General features: G+C 53.8%; 2 protein-coding genes and 1 long non-coding RNA gene across 3 annotated transcripts in view; 2 read left to right on the top strand and 1 right to left on the bottom strand.

The window, feature by feature from the left end:
• Positions 1–444: 444 nt before the first annotated feature.
• LOC104863847 lies at positions 445–7,313 on the top strand. The gene is made up of 3 exons (XM_033761248.1): positions 445–466; positions 1,592–2,015; positions 6,257–7,313. The coding sequence occupies exons 1-3, from the start codon at positions 445–447 to the stop codon at positions 6,561–6,563; spliced, it is 753 nt and encodes a 250-aa protein (XP_033617139.1). The 3' UTR covers positions 6,564–7,313.
• A 3,661-nt stretch (positions 7,314–10,974) lies between these two features.
• Positions 10,975–19,368, bottom strand: part of Arl3 (ADP ribosylation factor like GTPase 3) — a 35,080-nt gene continuing 26,686 nt past the window's right edge. The window contains exon 8 of the mRNA XM_033761247.1: positions 10,975–11,346. Coding sequence (XP_033617138.1) covers positions 11,337–11,346 — 10 coding nt within the window. The 3' untranslated portion in view covers positions 10,975–11,336. The remainder of the gene's footprint in view (positions 11,347–19,368) is intronic.
• LOC117285315 lies at positions 13,733–17,807 on the top strand. The gene is made up of 3 exons (XR_004516314.1): positions 13,733–13,796; positions 14,617–14,806; positions 17,656–17,807. It is a non-coding gene; the product is annotated as an uncharacterized LOC117285315 (long non-coding RNA).

Here is a 19,368-nt window from a genome sequence, read left to right as displayed (position 1 = left end):
AGCCCCTCCCTCCCCTCTGCTCTGCCCTCCCGGGTCTACAGGATGCCAGGCCTCAAGCACTGACTGGCTACTTCTGCTCTTGACCTTGGGTTCATTTGACAAATATTTGCCATAGGGCGCCCAGCCCAGTGCTACACTTTGGGGTTCTGCCAGTGTGCTTTTAGCTGGGACAGAGGAAGGAGAGACACCTGAGTCTTGCAAAATTTAGCTCCTTTAGCCCTTTTTTTTTGGAGATGGTCTCACCATGTAGATGGGACTGACCTGGAACTTACTATGTAGCCCAGGCTGGTTTCGAACTCAGCAATCCTCCTGCCTCAGCCTCTGGAGTGCTGGGAATACAGTCATGTGCCACCACTCCTGGCTAGCCCACAAATATTTATTGAGAACATGCTGTGTGCCAATCTTGAGACAGAACAGCTGGGCCCCCATAGGGAGGGGCCGCCCATGCCCATTCTTCCTGGGGGAGGTAGAGGGAAACAGGTGGAGACCCTACCTGCTTAGGCTGCTTTTCAGAATCCAGTGTGAGGAGACTCCTGGTTCTTGATTAGCTCCTCCATTTCCGCTCCTGTAACTCCTAGAGGTGCTGCGAGAGGCTCGCAGGGTCCTGCCTGCTGTGTCACCTGGGCAGCCCCCTGAGACACGAGCTCTCTGCAGAGGGCCCGCCCTCTGTTAGGGGCCTGATGAGTTTTGTGGGGGCTTTGGCAGCACCCGGGACTGAACCCAGGCAGGCCTTTCCGACTGAGCTACATCCCTGTCCCTTCCCAGGTTCGAGACGGTCTTGCTCAGTTGTCCAGGCTAGGCTGCCATTTGCTATCCTCCTGCCTCAGCCTCCCAGAGTGCTGGGAATATGAATATGTGCCAAAGCCCAGCCTGATACTTCATGTGAATGCCTAGGTGAGCCCATGTGCTCCTCCCGTCTACGTTGTAAGACACAGCTTTTGTGGGCGCCTCTTTGCTCTTGTCTGGGTGGAACTGCAAACAGGACAAGGAAGGGATCCTTGTGGTGTAAGGCCCTTGCCACTGCTCTAGGGCTCTGATCCCAGGCCACCCCTCTCAGGGAAAGGACCGGGTAGGCAGGTGGGCAGGCCCTGCTCTGGCATGGTCACATCAGTGCAGGTCCTCCTGGGTGCCACCTCTGCTCTGCCAGGCTCTGGGCAGGGTGGACTGTACTTCATCAGTCCCCTTCCCAGTCAGGCAGGGAGCTGGAGCCAGAGCAGGAGGACCACACCGCCTCCCCTTCTCTGCCCTGCACCTGTTTGGGGTAGGGGGGGCAGGTGCTGGCGGACAGACTGACGCTCCACACACATCTGCTCCTGTTTCGCTGTGCTCTCCAGTCTGTCACAAGCCCAGGATAGGAACCATGCCAGGAGCCAGACAGGATGCTTCCCACTTCTCACCTGCTTGGCCTCGGTCTGCTCTGGCTGACAGGAGGGGCCTGAGGGGAGGCAGGGAGATGCTAACCCCGTCCAGCTGTCCCCACCTACCCAGCTGTCCCTGGCTTTGTTGAAGCAGCTGTCACCCACCTTCCAAAAAAGTCTGTCAGAGGAGGCCCAAGAGGAGTTGGGGCTGCTCCCCGGCCCTCCCCTGCCAGAATGGCCCCTGCTCGTCCCCTTCCAGGCAGGGCTGGTGCCCACAGTGTCCCCATCCCACGGCCCAGATGTGCGAGCCGCGGGAGAGGAGGCCTTGGCTGAGCCAGCGGTCCCAGGTCGCAGCTGGGGGGGGGCAACCCAGCGTCCAGAGGAAAGGGACCGTCGGTGGGCGGGACGCGGGAGACTGCACCGCCCTCCGTCCTGGGCCGGCCTGTACCCTACTTCCGGGCTGTCAGGGCCAGGCCCGCTCACACCCACGACCACGCACCCACGCACGCAGACCCTGTCCCTGCCAGGGCGCACACCCGGCGCGGCCTACTTTATGGGGTGTGCATCGGCAGGGGAGGGCGTCGGACCCCTGGGCCCTGCCGTGAAGGTCGGGGGAGGAACTGCGATCCTGGGCAGCACTGAGCGGACCCACAGGAGGTGAGTTTCCCTTGTGTGCTTGGATCTGCCTTCCTCAAAGCGCTTTAGAAACAGTGGTTGCCACACCTTGGGGTCCTGGAACCACTCTGGACTCCTCTAAATCCCGGCTGTTCGAGCTGGGCCAAGATTACAGAATCCTCTGTGCTACCTGGGGTAGGGACAGAGGTGGGAGGAAAGAGTCCTGGACCAGGGAGCTGCCACCCCAAAAAATCACTGCTTCCCTTCAGTTTCTTTCTTTCCCCAACATTCTACCTTCAGCCTTCCTTGCCTCCAGGGCAGGACATAGAGTCAGGGGCGATTTCTCCAGTGACAGCCAGCTTACCTTCCTGGCATCCCTTCCTTGGCACAAGTCCTTTCTTTCTTTTTTTGTACCAGGGGTTGAACTCGGATCCTTGTGCTTGTGAGGTAGGCAGTGGAACCTCTGAGCTAAATCCCTGGCCTGGCCCAAGTCCTAAGAGCGCGTAGAAATCTGGTGGCCAGAGCTCAGGTGCCTGCCATGTTCTCCATGGTGTGGGGCAATCACACACCTGCTTCCCTGACATTAATGATGCAAGGACCTGCAATGGACTTCCTCATGATCGGAGTTCTGCACTGAGGGTCTTTGAGTGCTTCCTCCACAGGAGACCAGTTTTCTTTAATTGCTCTGTGGTTAGTTTCTCACAACTGCTGCAAACTGGGATATTTATGACTTCTGCTTGTACTCAATCTCTAGTAATTGGGTCTTTCTGCTCTGGGCCATAGGTTATTTTTCATTATTTACACTGAGGCAAAATGAGGGGAGTGTGTGTGTTGGTATGCAGCTTAAAGAAAGGGGATGTTAGAGGTAATAGCTTAGAAAATATCTCAAAATTGCAGGTCAAAAGTAGAATCTGAGAATTGAGTGATAAGAATTGTGCAGACTTCTGGTCAACCTGGAAAACTTAGCAATCATTGGACATCTGGATGTCCTGGCTGCCTGGTTGTGAGTTGGATTTGTTATCAGATGCTGTTCATCTGTGTGCCTGCTGCAGGGCACTGAGCAGGGGCCACAGAGGCAGACGGTGCCTCACAGCCTAGCAGAGACTTACCAGCCACCCTCAGAGTCAGCCCTCCAATAGCCCAGGAGTCCCATACCCCTGGGACCCTGCACTGGGCCCTTCTGTGTAGCCTCAAAGTGTCCGTCCTCCACGCCACCCTCCCCTCTTCTCCAGAGGGCACTGAGGAGCCTTGAGAGTGTGGCTTGGTGCCTTGTCCAGTTTGGGTGCTGCCAGCTCTTGGGCCCCAGGAGCTATGGCAGGTTGGGGCTCCTTAGGCCCAGCAGACTCCCGCACCTGCTGTCTCCCTGGCACTGTAACTCATGGTTTATGCGCCAGGCTGCAAGCCACACAGCTTACCCATCCAACTAGGCTGTAGAGACTGCGAATCCCTGGGGGACACGAAATCCAAAGTGTTTTTGGTTTGTTAGAGTTTAGTAAGGTGTTCCATCCCTTCGTTCCTCCATTCCTTCTCTCACGCAGTACTTTGCGGTGCCGACACCGCTCCAGTGTCAGCAGTCACGAGCAGAAGAGACTCTGCCCTCTCAGAGCCCAGTCTCTCCTCTCTGTGGGGAAGAGACCGACAGGCAGTAAGCCTGAGTGTGCAGTAAGCCACAGAGGAAAGTGAGGAGGCACTCGACAGAAACCTCCCGGATGTCACGGCAAGACCTGCAGATCTTTGGAGCAAAAATGTTCTGGACGGAGAGAGTGGGCACAGAGGCTTAGCAGAAGATTCATTTCAAGAAGGTCGGGTGCGTGTGACTGAAGGGGAGAGTGGGGAACAGGAAGGAGAAGGCGGGAGTGCCAGAGGCAGGCCAGCCAGTTGGGGACAGCTTGAGGGCCCAGCCACCTTCCCAGAAGTGGCTTCTGTCTGGCAGAGGAGGGCTGACTTCTCAGGGAGGAGTTTGCCAGGAGCTTGGTGTGCAGATGAACATGTAGGGATTCTGTCGGGCAGTGAGGGCTCACCTGGGGCATAGTCTGTGTAACGTCCATCAAGAGTGTGTTGGGGGCCGGGGATTTAGCTCAGCGGTTCGGTGGCCCGCCTTGCAAGCGCAAGGACCCTAGTTCGATCCCTGGTACAAAAAAAAAAAAGTGTGTTGAAGCTGGGCGTTAGGGTGCACTCCTCTAATCCCAACACTTGGGAGGCTGAGGCAGGAGGATCACAATTTCCTGCTCACTGCTGGCCAGTGGTCAACCTAGTGACTTCGTGAGACTTTGTTTCAAAATTAAAAATAAAAAATTTAGTAGGTCTAGGGATGTAGCCCAGTGCAAAGACCCTGGATCCAATCCCTAATATTAAAAAAAAAATTAACAAAATACAAGTTAAGGTCAGATCAGAGGGGCCTTGAAAGCCAAGCTAAATGGCATGAGTATGCAACAGTGGCAAGACCTCCAGGGCCTCGCAGCAGAAGAGCTACCTTTAGCTCCAGGGCTCTGACAAGAGGAGTGGCCTGAGGAGGAGAAGCTGCAAGATCAGGGCCAGAGGGCTGAAGCTGGGACCAGGCCTTCTCCTTCCCTGGAGGCAGCAGAAAACCAGGGCTCGCCTCAGCCCTGGAAAGAGGCAGCACCTAGCCAAAGCTGCCAAGAAAGTGCGGGAGCAGATGCCATTGTGCCTCCGCCATCAAGAGGCTTCTGAGGAAGGGCCAGGGACTTGGCTCAGTGGTTCTGCTGCCCTCTCAAGCACGAGGGATGGAGTTCAAGCCCCAGTACCAAAAAAAACAAAAACAAAAAACAAAGAGGCTTCCGAGGAAAACAAAAGCACGACTTGGGCAGAGGATGTATGAAACTTCTGCCCCCAAAATGGGACCCATCATGGCAGCTGGTCCTTCATGTGCACGCACTCCTGGCACAGGCCCTGGCAGCAGCTGCAGAGTGGGTGGGACTGGAGGTTTGCTCCGCCCACAGCTGCCCTGCTGCTCCATGTCCATCCTGGCCAACTGTGTCAGGAAGCGCAGTGGTGGGCCGGTGCGGTGCCCATTCCAGGCCTGGGGTGGGTCACCCACAGCTGTGCAGATGCCTGCACCATCAGACCAGCCCGAGTGTCCTCTCTGCCCTGTGCTACTGCTCACGCTGGCCAGACCTGGAGTGAGGCAAGGTGCATCCAGGCCAAGTCCTGCCCGCCTGCCTGCTGGGCACAGGCGCAGGGTGACAGGAGGGAGACTTCTGCTGGCCCCAGTATGGACTGTGGTTGGCTCAGCCACTTCTTTCCAGAAGCCTTCTGTGGTGTCCAGGCAGGAAGGTCGCTTGGCCCTGCAGCCCCCGATCAGGCAAGCTCTGTGCCCCGAGCCCGGGGCTGGGGTGGGGGACATGACAGCTTGATTCTGCTGCCCCTGAGCTCCTGCAGCAGAGAGGGCTGGGGAAGGGGCGCTGCTGGGCTCCCGCCCCCAAGAGCGCTATGGGGGAAGTGCTGAGGTCAGGCTGGACAGCCTGGGGCGCCTGTGCCACAGTGCTCCCTGCTGTGGGGTATCCTGGGGACAAACCCCCGGGGACCTGGGCCGGGCTGAGGTGCTCTGCACAGGAAAGGGGCCAGCAGTGTCCCCACCCCACCCTCTTCCTTCTGTGGAAGGGGCTCCCAGAGTAGCAGGGCATCCCATGGACCTCAACAGGGTGAGACAAAGTGAGGGGACCACACTAGCTGCTCTCTCTGGCTCGCAGGACTTTATTCCGGACAAGAGGGACTTCCAGGCAGGGAGCCAGGGGACCTCAGTCAAGCTGCTTCTTAGCTGTGTACTTCGTGGCAAGTGTCTCAGTGTTCTCATCTGGGAGCAAGGGGCAGTAAAGGCCCAAGGTAGGAACAAGCACCTGCTCCCCTAATGCTAAGGGGAGCAGTTTGCCCTGCCCTGAACCTTGGGTCTCAGCTATCCCAGCAAAGCCCCTCACTTGCTCTAGGCAGTTCTGTCATTAATATTTCATTTCTTCGAAGGACCTTTGTCCCCACTGCACTGCTTGCTGTTCACACTAAGAAACCTCTGGTCTTTTTTAGTACCTGGGACCTTGCACTTTCGAGGCAGGCATGGTGCCACTGAGCTAAATCCGCAGCCCTCTCTGTGTCCTTTTGTGCATAATTCCTTCACTCTTTTTCTGAGAGCAAAGCCTTAGAATAAAAAGGGAAAAAAGTATCGTGGGACTCAGCCAACAGACCTTGGCTTAAATTCTTCCTCTGTCTCACTTTTCCGAAGTGATCTTGGCCATGTGATTCAGATTCTGGGAACCTTTCCTCCCCTCCAGCTTGGTGGCAATACTGGCGGTCACCGAAGCCCTGGAAAGGGTTAAACAGGAGAAGGGCCTGTCCGGCACAGGTGGACCCCTCGCCTTTCCGGAAGGGAAGCGCGGGATGGCTGCGTCACCCGTTCTCGTCCGCCTGCGCCCTGGCTCTGCACACGCGCCGCCCCGCCCGCCCCACACCGTGCGCCGGGATCGTCCGGGATCCTCGGCGGCAGCGGGAGCGCCCTTCTGTCCTCCCGCCTGCTCCCTCCCGGTGACTGCCACCTCTCCGTTCCGAAGTGTTGGAAATTACAGAACAGACTGCAGTTAAGGGGGCTGCAGAGGGGAACGGGGCCCTAAAATGCGGCCCGACTGAGCACGAAGCAGTGTTTTTGCCTGGAGCCAGGCGGGAGGCGCTGACGAGTCTGTACCCACTTCACCCCCAATGTAACTGCGGGCAGTGCGGCCGGGTGGGCTGCTGCGAGGGCTGCCTGTAGGCCTGCACCGGCCCCTTGTTTGTTGCTTTGAAAGTCAAAGGGCCACAGATGGAGAGGAGAGGCTTGAAGCCCGGGGAGGTCTGGACTTCAGACTTCCTGCTTGCTCTGTGCACACAGTCTTCTCTAAGCCTCCGGACAGCCAGGAGACGACCGTCACAGATGCGGGAACCAAGGCACTGAGCGACCCACTGCGCACACAACTGCCTGGACCCGGGGATTTCAGCCCCGAGTCCTCTTTCAGATCTCCCTGCCTCTGCAGTCCCATTTCACGGATGAAGCGGAACAGCGCGAGCACCTTGGGAGAGAGAAACTCGCCCAGGTCACCGAGCTGATTCATGGGTGAGCCAGGAGTGGCCATGGGTCTCTCTGGCCCCAGAGAATCAGTGTTTTCCCTGCCCTTTACCAAGTCTTGGGTAGGAGTGCCAGATTCACTGAAACAAAAACAAAAACCAGGATGGCCCGTTAAACTTGAATTTCGGATAAGCAATGAGTTTTCTCGAGTATTACAGTGATGTCCCAGGGGCAGGGGACTTAGCTCAGTGAAAGCACAAGGTCCTGAGTTCAATCCCCTGTGTGTGTGTGTGTGTGTGTGTGTGTGTGTGTGTGTATAGATAGATAGTGTCCCAGCCAGGTGTGGTGGTGCACGCATGTAGTCCCAGCACTTCGGAGGCTGAGGAGGAGAATGGCCAAAAGTTCAAGTCAGCCTGGGCTTCATAGTGAATTCAAGGACAGCCTGGACTACGTAGCATAGCGAGACCATGTCTCAATAAATAAATAAATAACACGATTCCCAAATATTGCAAGGGGAATGTTTAAGTTATAAACTGCTCACTGTTTATCTGCAACTCAGGTGGAACTGAATGTCCTGTCATTCTCCAGCCCCACACCCCACCTTGTCCTTTAAGCAGAGGGCACCCTGGGATGGGCAGAGCCGCGGTGTTGCTGAGCTTCTGGAAAGGTGGTGGAGCTCTCTGTGCCACGCTGTTCCCTCCCTGTCCCTGGACTTCGGGGAAACCCTAGGAGAACACCTGGGACCAGGTGCTGACCGGAAGCTCCTGCCAGCTGGGCTGGACCTGTACCAAGGAGGCTATGGAAGCTATGGCTGTGTGGCTGCAGTGGGCACAGACGCACCCAACACACGGACGGGAACCCCGGGACAGTGCGGGTCAGATGCTTGGTGTGCAGGGACGTAGGAGGGTGAGCACAGGACTTGGGGGGCTGAGACTGTGTGGTGGCCATTCCACAGCCTTGTTTTGGCTGTGTATGGGCACTGGGGAATCAAACCCTGGGGGGATCTACCACTGAGCTCCATCCCTAGCTCTTTTTTTTTGGTATTGGGGATCTAACTTGGTACCTTGTGCTTGCGAGGCAGGTGGCAGAACCACTGAGCTAAACCAACCCCTGGCCCTCCCTGGCTCTTTTTTAAAATTTATTTTTGCTTTTGAGACAGGGTCTCCCTTTGTAGTTCAGGCTTGCTTGGAACTATGTAGCCCAGGATGGCCTTGAACTAGTGGCAATCCTCCTGCCTCAGCCTCCTGAGTGCTGGGATTGCAGGTGTGCGCCACCAAGCCTGGGCCATTCATAGCCTTTGTCCTCAGAGGTGGTGGAGGAGCCAGGCTTCAAGCTCCATCTGCATTTATGGCTTGGTTATCCTGGCAGATTTGTTAACTGAGGCACATGCCTATTTCCTCAGCTGAGTGGCGCAGGTGGATCCCACTAAAGGCCGGTGGTCATCCTGCTGCTGGTGGCATGAGTGTCACAACCTCCAGTCGCCTCTGATGGGCAGAGCTCCGCGCCTCCTTCAGGCTTCTGCAAAGAACAGAACTCATCCAGGAGGCCTTCATCTCAGCTACATTTTATTTGTTGCATGTTTGACAGACATCTAAATTATACACTGAGTTTCCACATGACCAAACCCCGTGTCCCTTCCTTTGATTATCACTTTCAAAAGGGACTATAAAAAAGAACCTTTTGCTGGCTCAGACTGAACCCTGGAACCACACGGAGCGCAGAGCTAAAAATAAAAGGAAGGAAAAGAGAAATCGAAGCACATTGTGCTGGGGACCCAGGGATAGTCCTGGTGAGGGGCCGTGGCCAACAGTGAGGGCGGAGCACAGCACGGCCAGAAATAGAAGGGAATGAAAAAATTCATGGAAAAGTGGGAGCACGCAAAGCAGAGACCAAGGAGGGAGGAGGGAGGACGGGGCAGGACTTGTCCGTGGCTCCCTGGGCTGCTGACTTCTAGCGGGCAGAGTCAGCTATGTCCCGACATGTTCCCGGCAGGGCGCACATCAAGGACACCTTTGTTTCCATAGTAACTGAGGGAGAGCAAGGGGAAAGGGTGCGTGGCGCTGGGCCCAGGAAAGCAGCCAAAAGCAGCCGCTGGCTGCGGGGGAGGGGAGGGCAGACTCAGTTTTCCCCACAGCTGGCTGGGGCAGAGGGGCACCCAGCTTGCTCCCCACACATTCAGGCATCGACCCCTGCTGAGCTCCAGGCTCCTTCCCTGGTGCAGCGGTTCAGTGTGAGGGAAGCACCAAGGAAAGGAGACTTTCAAAGAACTTGTTTTCACAAATGGAAGCCTTTAAACTCTGCATTCCAGGCCCCTCCATCTACCCTGTCCTGGGGAAGATGAGAGCAGGTGACATCCAGTGGTGTCTCCAGCTAAAGGCCAAGAGTGGACATTCCTAGGGGCTGTGGCGTCTGCCTCCTAGCAGGGCCTGCGGAGGGCTCTGGAGAGCCGTTCTCTGAGTTGGTTCGACTAAAAACACTTCACAGACGTCCGCCGGCAGTCACAGCTCATCGCAGGGCTCCCAAACTGCAGACTACAAGCGGGCATTTTGCCCTTCAGATGACAAACCTGGCACTGTTTGGAAGGAAAACAATTTTCAAGGGCCAGAGCCCCATCTGCAGCCTGGGCTGATACAAAGGGTGTTTCAGATTCCTTAGAGTTGTTGTGCCAACAGTGGGAGAAGAGCTTGGGGGCCAGGGAAGCATGAAGGTTGCAGGAACAACTACTCTTGTGGTTTAAGAATCTCACCTTTTATCTCACAAGCCCTCACAGGTCTGTCCACAGCACCCCAGGGCTGCTTTTCCTGGCTGGCTTCCTCAGTGGCTTTCACGCCAGACTGGCTTTGAAACTGGCCAGGCTTCTGCCTCTCCTGCCTGAGTCGTCAGAAAGAGCAGGGTCCCGAGGGCTCTGGGACTGCAGTGCCCGTTCTGTTCCCTCCCATCCCTCAGTATTCAGGAAGGGCTGGTATTCCCTGGACCCACAAGGCACTGGACAGTCTCTTATTCATTCTCCAAAACCCCTGAGCTCAGGCCCTGAACAGAGCTTCATTCAGGAGCTGGTGCTGCCTGGCCTGCTCTCCAGTGTCTAAAGCTGGGGGTTTGTGAAAGCTCAGGGAACAATCTCTGCCTTGGTCTCTCTCTAATCAATCAACAGGACACATCCTGCTGGGGATGGGGAGAGGACCCTGCAGCCATCACCCGCATTCCTGAGGGCAGCAAAGCCTCTCACCCGGGAGCTTCCCATACTCCCACTTGCTAGCATTGTAAAAATTGATCTCTTTTCATAATTGATCTGCCTGGCCTATCTTAGTGCAGCCAGTTCACGGTAAAGCTGCATTTATTTTTTAAATCTGATAGTAGCGGCCTATTGTGATCATTTAAACACAGAATTCTTCGAGCTTTAGAGATCCCTTCAATAGGATGGCTGGAGAACCAGCTAATCTCAGAGGGCTGCTCACTGCTCCACTGAACTAGAGAAAGCTTGTTTACCCCAGCCTGAGCCCTCTGTGTGAGGGCTTTTTAAGGACCTTGTAATTTTTCTGGAATCAAACCTCCTACCTCTCCTTACATTCCAGATGTCATTAGAGTCCAGAGTCATGCGAATCTGTTTCCCGGTGTGGCAGCCTGGGGTGGGATGGGGTGGGGTGTTTCTGCAGTGACTTGTTGGCAAGGGGGGATTTTTCTCCTGTCCAAGGGTGAGATTACAGAGTCTCCTACCTGCGTGTGACAAGGTGGTTTAATCATCGCTGTCCTCCCCTCCCCAACCTGCTGCACAGACCGAAGCCCTGCCTAGGGGAGAGGGAGTGGGGGTAAAGGGTACAGTCCCAGCCAGCACCACAAACACTGTGCTGTCGACCTCAGGGGGAAGGAAGGGACAGGTCAGTAAATAAATGAACTCAGCATAAGCAGCTCTTCCTCTTTTTTTTTTTTTTTTTTTTCCCCACAAGAAAAAAGCCCACTGGAATTGTCTAAACTGCAATGCAATCTCTTGCTCATTTAAAAGATCTCATTTTCTAATCATGTGCTTTGAGACATTTAATACTATTTCAATTATGCAGAGGAAATAATGTAATTCCTTTATTTGAAAAATGATACTGAACCTCAGAGATCAGTTAAATCTACTGCTGGAATGGGGATTCTTTTTAAGCTGTGTTGTTCCCTCTCTTCAAACAGCTGTAGCTGCACACAGATGGAAAAACATTTGGTCAGAAAGCAGCAAACCAGTGTTTTCCGGCACTGAATTCGGCTCCCGTAGCTCCTGTGTCTCCATTTGTCTAGATTTTATTTCTTTTTTGCATTGACATTTTTGCAGACCCAGTTCATGCCATCCTTTGAGGAAAGTGGGCAGAGAAAGACAATGTTAGTTTCGAGAAAGGCCTAGCACTTCCATCAGGAGCCCGTCCTCCCTCCCTCGGGAACCCCCAGCTTCAGGGCCTGCCTGGGTGACCAGGGCCAGGACCTCCTGGGAGGCAGCGGCTCTGAGAGCCCCCAGGGAGATGAAGGAGCCCGGGCCTGGACTTGAGGTGGGCCTGGGGAATGCCCTCTGAAGAAACAAACACATCTGCTGGGTCCAAGGCCTGATGAAGAGCTATCAGGAACGACTCCAGCCATTTTTGGCTTTTTCTAAAAGCTGACCTTTGCTAGGGCACTGAATCCGGCAAGCCACCCTTCTGGTGCCCCAGTATATTTACAGTGTGACAGTGTACACTTGGGTTAAATTAAAATTCGTTTTGGAAAAACAAGCCTTCAGTGGCCGGGTGTGGTGGTGCACGCCTGTAATCCCAACACTCGGGAGGCTGAGGCAGGAGGATTGCTGGGAATTCGAGACCAGCCTGAGCTACATAGTGAGTTCCAGGTCAGTCTCACTACATGGTGAGACCCTGTCTCAAAAAAAAAAAAAGCCTTCTGTGCTGTGCGCTAGGCACATGGGCCCTGCACATTTACTTCTCTGCAGCACTGGAACAGGTTTAAAGGGGCCTGGCCTGCTTTCTGGTGGCTTTTCGTGGCCCAAGTGGAGGGACAGGGTGGAGGTTCCCCTAAAGACACAGTGACCTTGGAAGTTCCCTCTCAGGGCCAGAGAGAGACTGAAGTAAAAAGCACACAATGCCTACGGCCACCTGGCAGGCGGCACAGTTCCTCACGGATGCGGATGCCAGGCCTGCCAGACGTGACTTCCTTTTCAACCCCCTGACGCCGCACCTAGGTGCTCCCAGCCCCGCAGTGGCTAACTTCAGGGGTGCGCTTGTTGCCACAGGAACCCAGAGCGAGCTCCCAGGTGGCCCCTGCACTTCCTGTGCCCCCAGCAGCTGTGGAACCTGAGCGGCGGACACAACAGAGGTCAGCTGACACGGCCACCTGGACACCGATTCCGTAAAGGCATAGGATCTGGCGGGCGCCTACACTCCCAGCGACTCGGACTCCGCAGGTGCCTTCAGGGCCCTTGTGCCAGGAGGCTGGCAGTGGCAGGGTGGGGGCTGCCGCTGAGGGCGAGGGCCACCAAGCTCTGCCGTCCCGACTGGTCAGCGGTGCTTTCGGAAAAGCTGAGGCCAATTCTAAAACCATTTCATGAAAAGGATAAATGTAAAGAGAAGCATGTCTAATTTTAGTAGCTAATTAGTTTCCAGGAAAAATTGCTCACCTGCCAGGAGACAGAAAAATTTCACCCACAGAGAGGGATGAGGAAGAGCGCCATCTCGCCTGCCCAGGACGCGCAGGCCACGCACTCTCCTCTCCTTTACTGAGCCTATCCTGTCCTATGAGACCCGCTCCTCTGGGAAGTCGAGGACAGGGCTTGCTCCCTCACACAGCAATACTGTGCTGTCTTTTCTTGTCTTGTGGCTGACAAGAGGAGGGGCTGCCCTGAATACAGTAACTGAACACGAGTGCAGGCAGACAGGAAAATACCCACTCAGCCACGGCCCTGAGGGGGCTCTTCCGTGGGTCGGGTGAGCAGGTGAGGGCCTGTCCCTCCCCGTCCTGCCCACAGGGGGCGCGCGAGGCCCAAATCCCAAGGGTGGGCAGGCTGGGCCTCGGGAGCGCAGGAGGTGCAGGTGGGAGGTGTAGACCACACCCGGAACCAAATCACCAGCTCTGGGGAGGGAGAGGGGAGCAGTGCTGCCCAAGCCCTGAGGCTGCAGTCGCCCAGGCTGGCCAGAGCCGCCTCCAGTCAGTACTGGAGGCTGAGCCACATCCCCTGCCGTTTTAAATAGTTTTCTTACTGAATTTTTGAGACGGGCACACTAAGTTGCCCAGACTGGCCTTGACCTTTCCATCAGCCCGCAGCCCCGAGTTCCAGGCATGTGTGCGGCCGGCCCACACCTCTCCTCCACGCAAATCCCGTAGAACAGCCCTCCGGTGGCCGCTGTCACACAGGGAAGCAAGGCAGAGTGGCCGTGGCAGCACTCCTGCTCTGGCCGGTTCCACCTCGCGGTGTCTGTGGGCAGCAGTGGGAGGAAAGACGCCTGCCTCTCGAGAGGAGCTATCCCAGACTTCCTCATTCTTTCAGAGGAGTGGAGAGGCAGGAGGGCTGGGCCCCAGCGGGGCTGTGAAGCTACAGCAGTGCTCTGGCTGCAAGACCCCAGCTCCCCCCTCCAGATGGGCTCCACGCTTAAGGACAGCACTACTGGAAAACGGGGCTTTCGCTTCTGAGGAAAAGGAGTACTCAGCCTCTCTGCCTTTCGCCTGGCCAGGCTCTGTTTTTATAAAACACGACCGACAAGGAGATCGCTTACTTGAAGCTGACTTCGGCCCTGCCTCTAAAGGAGGAAGTGAACATATAGGTTTGCTTAATGGTTGAACCTTTATTGTTACAAACTGGTCTGACCAATTCCCTGCACATCTGATCTCCATATGGGGACGGCAGTCTTTGATATGAACAGCCCCATTGTCCACCATACTTCCCTGACCAACCTCACTGAAACAATCTGAATCAGTTAGCCTCAATTCAGCAACGGCAGTAGGGAATATCGCTGGACTTCGAGGGCCAAGCTCTGGCCTCATGGAGAGGAAATCTAGTCCTCGCCCCTCTGTGTCACCCTATCTTTCCCCACAGTAACCCTGGGAACCGAGGGCCGCCCAGGCTGCCACTTGCTTATGTGGAAAGAGGTCCCCAGCTGCACTGCTCGTTTTAATTTGATCTCTGTCCAGGTCCATCACTGCTGGCTGCTTGGGAGGAAGCAGTGTAGCCGTGGCTGGAGGGGCCGGCCTGGTCTGTGAAGCCACGCCGACCATGTGGTCACTTCAGCGACCGCTTTAAGATGACACAGCTCAGACCCTTGCTGAGCAATGCAGCCTGTCCCTCTGTGCCACGAGGCCCCAAGGTCCAGAAGCAGCTGGATGGAACATACATAAAATACTACTCGCTATCAATATTTTTCCAGTGACAAAGGGCACTATACCAGGGAGGTAGCAAAATCACAGACTGAGCTTGCCTTCTTAAGTGTACAGAAAGATTTAAAAATAAATCTGAGGTCCGACTCATAGCTGAGCGATTCCACACACAGCTGGAGTAAGGACTGATGCCAGCCTAGCAAGCAATGGGAATGTCCGCAGGACGCTGGGCACTCACATCCCACCCTCTCACTTTTTCTTTCACGACAGGGTGCTCTAAATTGCTGGGCTGCCCAGGCTGGGCTTGACCTTGTCTTCCCACCTCGGCGTCTACCATACACCTGGACTGCTGGAGACCTCGTCTGCGGACAGGAGGCAGCTGCCAGACTCCTGGGACCTGGACCACGGCTCCTGTCTGCAGAAGGACTGAGCAAACAGCCAGCGGATGGGAGATGAAAAGGTGAGCATGAGGTGGTACTGCTGGAGGGCAGTGCCCAAGGACGTTCTGCAAGCTCAGAGCTGTGGGTGCAGGGAGGTCTCTGTGGTGACCAAAGCCAGGGGCAAGGGAAAGGCTGCTGATCTTGTGGGACATTGATCCCAGCTCTCTGGGAGGCTGAGGCAAGAGGATCAGAAGTTCAGTCTAGCCTTGGCTCAAATGTGAGCCTGTCTGAAAACGAAAATATGAAAAAGGGCTAGCTCTGCATGAAGGCGTTAGGTTCGATCCCCAGTACTGCAAAAAAAAAAGAAACAAAAGAAAACAAAACCCTACAAGCAAAACTGATCTTTGTCTTGAAATCCAAAGCCAGGATAACTTTAATCACACACATACTCTCTCACACAGTATGGTTCAGATCTAGAATGTCGCCCATAAGGCCCTGTGCTCAGAGGCAGGTATCTGGAGGGATTGGATCACTAAGGCTGTCCTCAGCAGCGTGGCTGTTAGGAGGTGGGCCTGGTCAGAAGCAGTGGCTCTCTTCTGCGAGGCAGGGCGTGACCTGGGAGGGCACCTATGGCCTTCCCTTCCAGCTTCCTGCTGGCCCAGGGTAAGCGGCTGTTGTCTGCCAAGATCCTTCTATGGAGTCCCTTCTGCCCTGGAGCCAGCCAAGTCTACACTGAAACCTCCAAAACCACGAGCTGAAATAAACCTCTCCTGCTTTAGGTTGTGGATGTTGCTCCTAAGACCCAGAAACAGGAAAGTCACTAAGACAGAAATAGAAACATACAAAACATACAATGCTTAGGAAAAAAATATCTTCAAACACTTGACACAATGGCACCAAGGACAGCTAGGGTATGGGGTTGGAATTCAGGCTGGCAGATGGAAGAGGAATGGTTTCCTTTGTACCTTTTGCTCACCCCTAGCCAGCTCCTTGGCCCACTATTTTCTCAGTATCCACTGGAAGAGAAGAGAACAAAAGTCCCAGTGCCAAAGGTTATATCCTAGGAGAGGTCCAGGCAATGAGGGCACGGAGGGAGACTTCCCGCATGTTTACAAGGCTGCCCTCCCAGACACTTCCCAGTTCCTCCTCTCTGCCTCTATCTACTTGACATAACAGGGCCCCTTGTGGTCCCTTTTCTGGACTCTGGGCCTCTCAGCAGGCCAGCGTTTCCAAGACTGATGCTCTTCTTCAGCATCTTGTGCCCTCAATTCTCTACAGAAACCTGCTCTCATTGCAGACTGGACTGGCATCCTAATCCCACCCATCAGGAAAAATCAGACCTATTCCAAACTCTGGAAACGCTCAAAAGTCAATCTGCACACCACACACAGCTGCAGAACAACACACGGTATTGCCCGCCATGCGAAGACTGCATGTTTGTCTTGAGAATGTTAATCAGGGGTGCTACGGTTTACACTTAGACATCTCCCCATAGCCTCATGAGCTCAAGGTGGGGCCTTGGGGAAGTGACTTATCATGGGGGTGTGACAGCAATGAGTGTACAGCTACATGTAATTTAGGAGGGGAAGCCTGGCTGGAGAGGAAGGGTTCCTGAGGCGTGGCCTGGAAGGCTCCAAATCCCTCCTCCTCCCTTGATCAGTCTGCTTCCTGCTGCCCTACCATGTGCTGTTTCTCCTTTGCCACACCGGCCCAGTTGACTATGGACCTCTACAAACCATGAGCCAAAAGAAATCCTCCTCCTTTATCTTGCGGATGTCAGGTATTGTGTCTCAGCGATGAGAACATGATCAAGACCAGGGGGGATTGAGATCCTAAAACCCATCCCCAGAATCACCAACCTCTATAATCTCACAGCACACACTGAAGCCATGTGACCAGTGTGAGGTGACAGGTGTGCCCCTCTGTGTGCACACAGGGGTGTGGCACAACAGAAGCAGAGATGTGGCTGCTCCCTTAACTTGCCCACCGACAGCCCCTGCTATTTGCTGGTATGAGGCAGGTTTCCCAGATGCCCTGGGATCAGACACACAGGACACACAGAGATGCTGTCTTTCAACACCTCCACTGTGACAGAAATTCCAGGTCTCTCTCCTTTTTTTTAGACAGGGTCTTGCTATGTAGGTAGTCCAGGCTGACCTTGAACCTGTGGTAACCCTCCTGACTCAGTCTCTTGAGTGCTGCAATAGAGGCATGTACCACCACACCCAGCTTTTTAAAAAAGTTTAAACCTTTCTAGATTGCTTTTCAGGTCATCAGAACTGTGGCACCAGTTGTGACCTGCTGGACCCACTTAGTGTCCATCAATTCCATGGCCTCCCTCACCATCTACCTTCCGGGGAATGAAAGAGGGCAGGGAGGACAGACTTGGAAATCAGAGAATTTTCATAAACATTACACAGCATCATGGCTGGGAGCGAGTTTTAAACAATTTTATCTTATGGACATTTTTCTGGTGAAGTCTTTCCTTCACCAACAGAGTCATGAGCAGCCTGCCCACACCACAGGTAAGGAATTCTGTTTAGGGTCCTAGCTGAGTGGACAAGAGCTCAGAGCAGAGGGACGAGGTCCATCAGGCCTCACAACAAAAACCATTTCCACAGAGGAGCTCCGTGACCTTTCTCTGGTCCCCAAAGGTTACTATTAAAGGACATGAGACAGCAGATTCCCTCCTTAATTAACATTTTTATTAAATAACCCATTTCAAATAATGGTTAAATTCTCTAAATTTATATCATTCTATTAACCATAATCTAATCTCATTAACCTTGAAATCCCAGTCTTAACTACCCAATTCTATACACCACGGTACTATCTACTAAACTAATTAAGTGACCTTCAAACTATTTCTCCTCCTAACAAAATCATAGTTCTTTGCTGGATCCCACACATTTTTCTTTTTTCTGTGCAGTGCTGCGGATGGAACCAGGGCCTGTCAGGCCTATACTCATCCCTGAGCTCGGGTCAGGACCTCTAACTGGGTAAGCCCTTTCTCCATGAAATCAAACTCTACCCAACAATCACTTTCTTCACACCGCCCCCTACCACCTCTTTCCTGCCTCTGCCTGCCTAGTAGCTTGCAGCCTCTTTCTGGCCTCAAGAGCTTCTAAATGGGCTGGGGAAACAGCCCCGGGATGTGATGAGTGCTTGCAGAACATGTGTGAAGCCCTGGGTTCCACCCCAACATCAATGAAAAGGAGAAAAAGAAAGCAGAGGCCCTGGAAAGGGCACGGCCAGGGGCCAGGGGCCAGGAGCACAGAGCTTGTTCCTGAGAAGCAGAGTGGGGAGGGCAGGAGGGGGAGCAGCACCCAATCTAAGCACCACTGCACTGGGTACTGACCGAGATCACTCCTGCCCTCCCTCCCACATCTGCAGGAGCTTGGTTCACTGTGAACTCCAGGAAAGGAGAGCACAGAGCCGCAGCCCCACCTTCCAACAAACGTGCCCTCAAGAGGGACTTCCTGTCTTCAGCCCAGCTTTACTGGCTGTACAATTCGGGGTGCTCTCTGCTCTCCAGCACCGAGCGAGGCAGTCCTACTGCTGGAGGACTCTGGAAACAGCAAGCTGCTTCTGGGCTGGGGCACAGTGCCTACCTAGCATGTGCCAGGCCCAGGGCTGGGTCCTCAGCACCACTAAGAGAAAGGCACACTGCAGTCTTCTCCTGAGCTGGGTTTTTATCACAACGACCTTAGGCTTCTGGAAAAAACCCTACATAATGTACAACTGGAGGAAAAGTAGGTTGTGAGCCAGGTGTGGTGGTGCACACCTGTAATCCCAGCACCCAGGAGGCTGAGGCAGAAGGATCACCAAAAGTCTGAGGCCAGCCTGGGCTACATAGTGAGTCCAAGGCCAGTCTGAATTACCCGGTGAGACCCTGTCCCCATACCAAAAAATAAAAATTTAAAAAGGCTGGGGAAGGCCATAGATTTCACTCAGTGGTTCTGCCTCCTGCCTCCCAAGCGCAAGGACCTGAGTTTGATCCCCGGTACCAAAAAAACAAAACAAAACAAAAGGCTGGGGTTATAGCGCAGTGTGAAGGCCCTAGGTTCAAACCCTATTATTTACACTCTCACAAAAATCCTGAGGTATAGCTTTTAAATTATGCTGCAAAATGAAGTTAATTTTAAACCTAATTATCTAGAGCCGGGCGTGGTGGCACAAGCCTATAATCCCAGCACTCAGGCTGAGTCAAGATGATCACTGAAAGTTTGAGGCCAGTCTGGGCTACATAGTGAGTCCAAGACCAGCCTGAACTATATAATGAGACTGTCTCAAAAAGCAAAAATAAAACAAGATAGAAAACTGATATCTCTATCTTCATATATGTCTGTCTTTCTATAAAACTAGATAGATCTATAATCACCTACTTTATATTTTGTAAGCAATTTTATAAGAAAAACTAATAGAAAAAAAAAAAAACTGGGCTACATAGTGAGTCCAAGACCAGCCTGAACTATATAATGAGACTGTCTCAAAAAGCAAAAATAAAACAAGATAGAAAACTGATATCTCTATCTTCATATATGTCTGTCTTTCTATAAAACTAGATAGATCTATAATCACCTACTTTATATTTTGTAAGCAATTTTATAAGAAAAACTAATAGAAAAAAAAAAAAAGAGAG

The sequence above is a fragment of the Fukomys damarensis genome, unplaced genomic scaffold (assembly GCF_012274545.1).
Source record: "Fukomys damarensis isolate Sample0158 unplaced genomic scaffold, DMR_v1.0_HiC HiC_scaffold_8, whole genome shotgun sequence".
NCBI classification, from domain to species: Eukaryota; Metazoa; Chordata; class Mammalia; order Rodentia; family Bathyergidae; genus Fukomys; species Fukomys damarensis.
The sequence above is the reverse complement of the archived record's forward strand: the minus strand, read 5'-3'. Positions and strand labels throughout refer to the sequence as shown.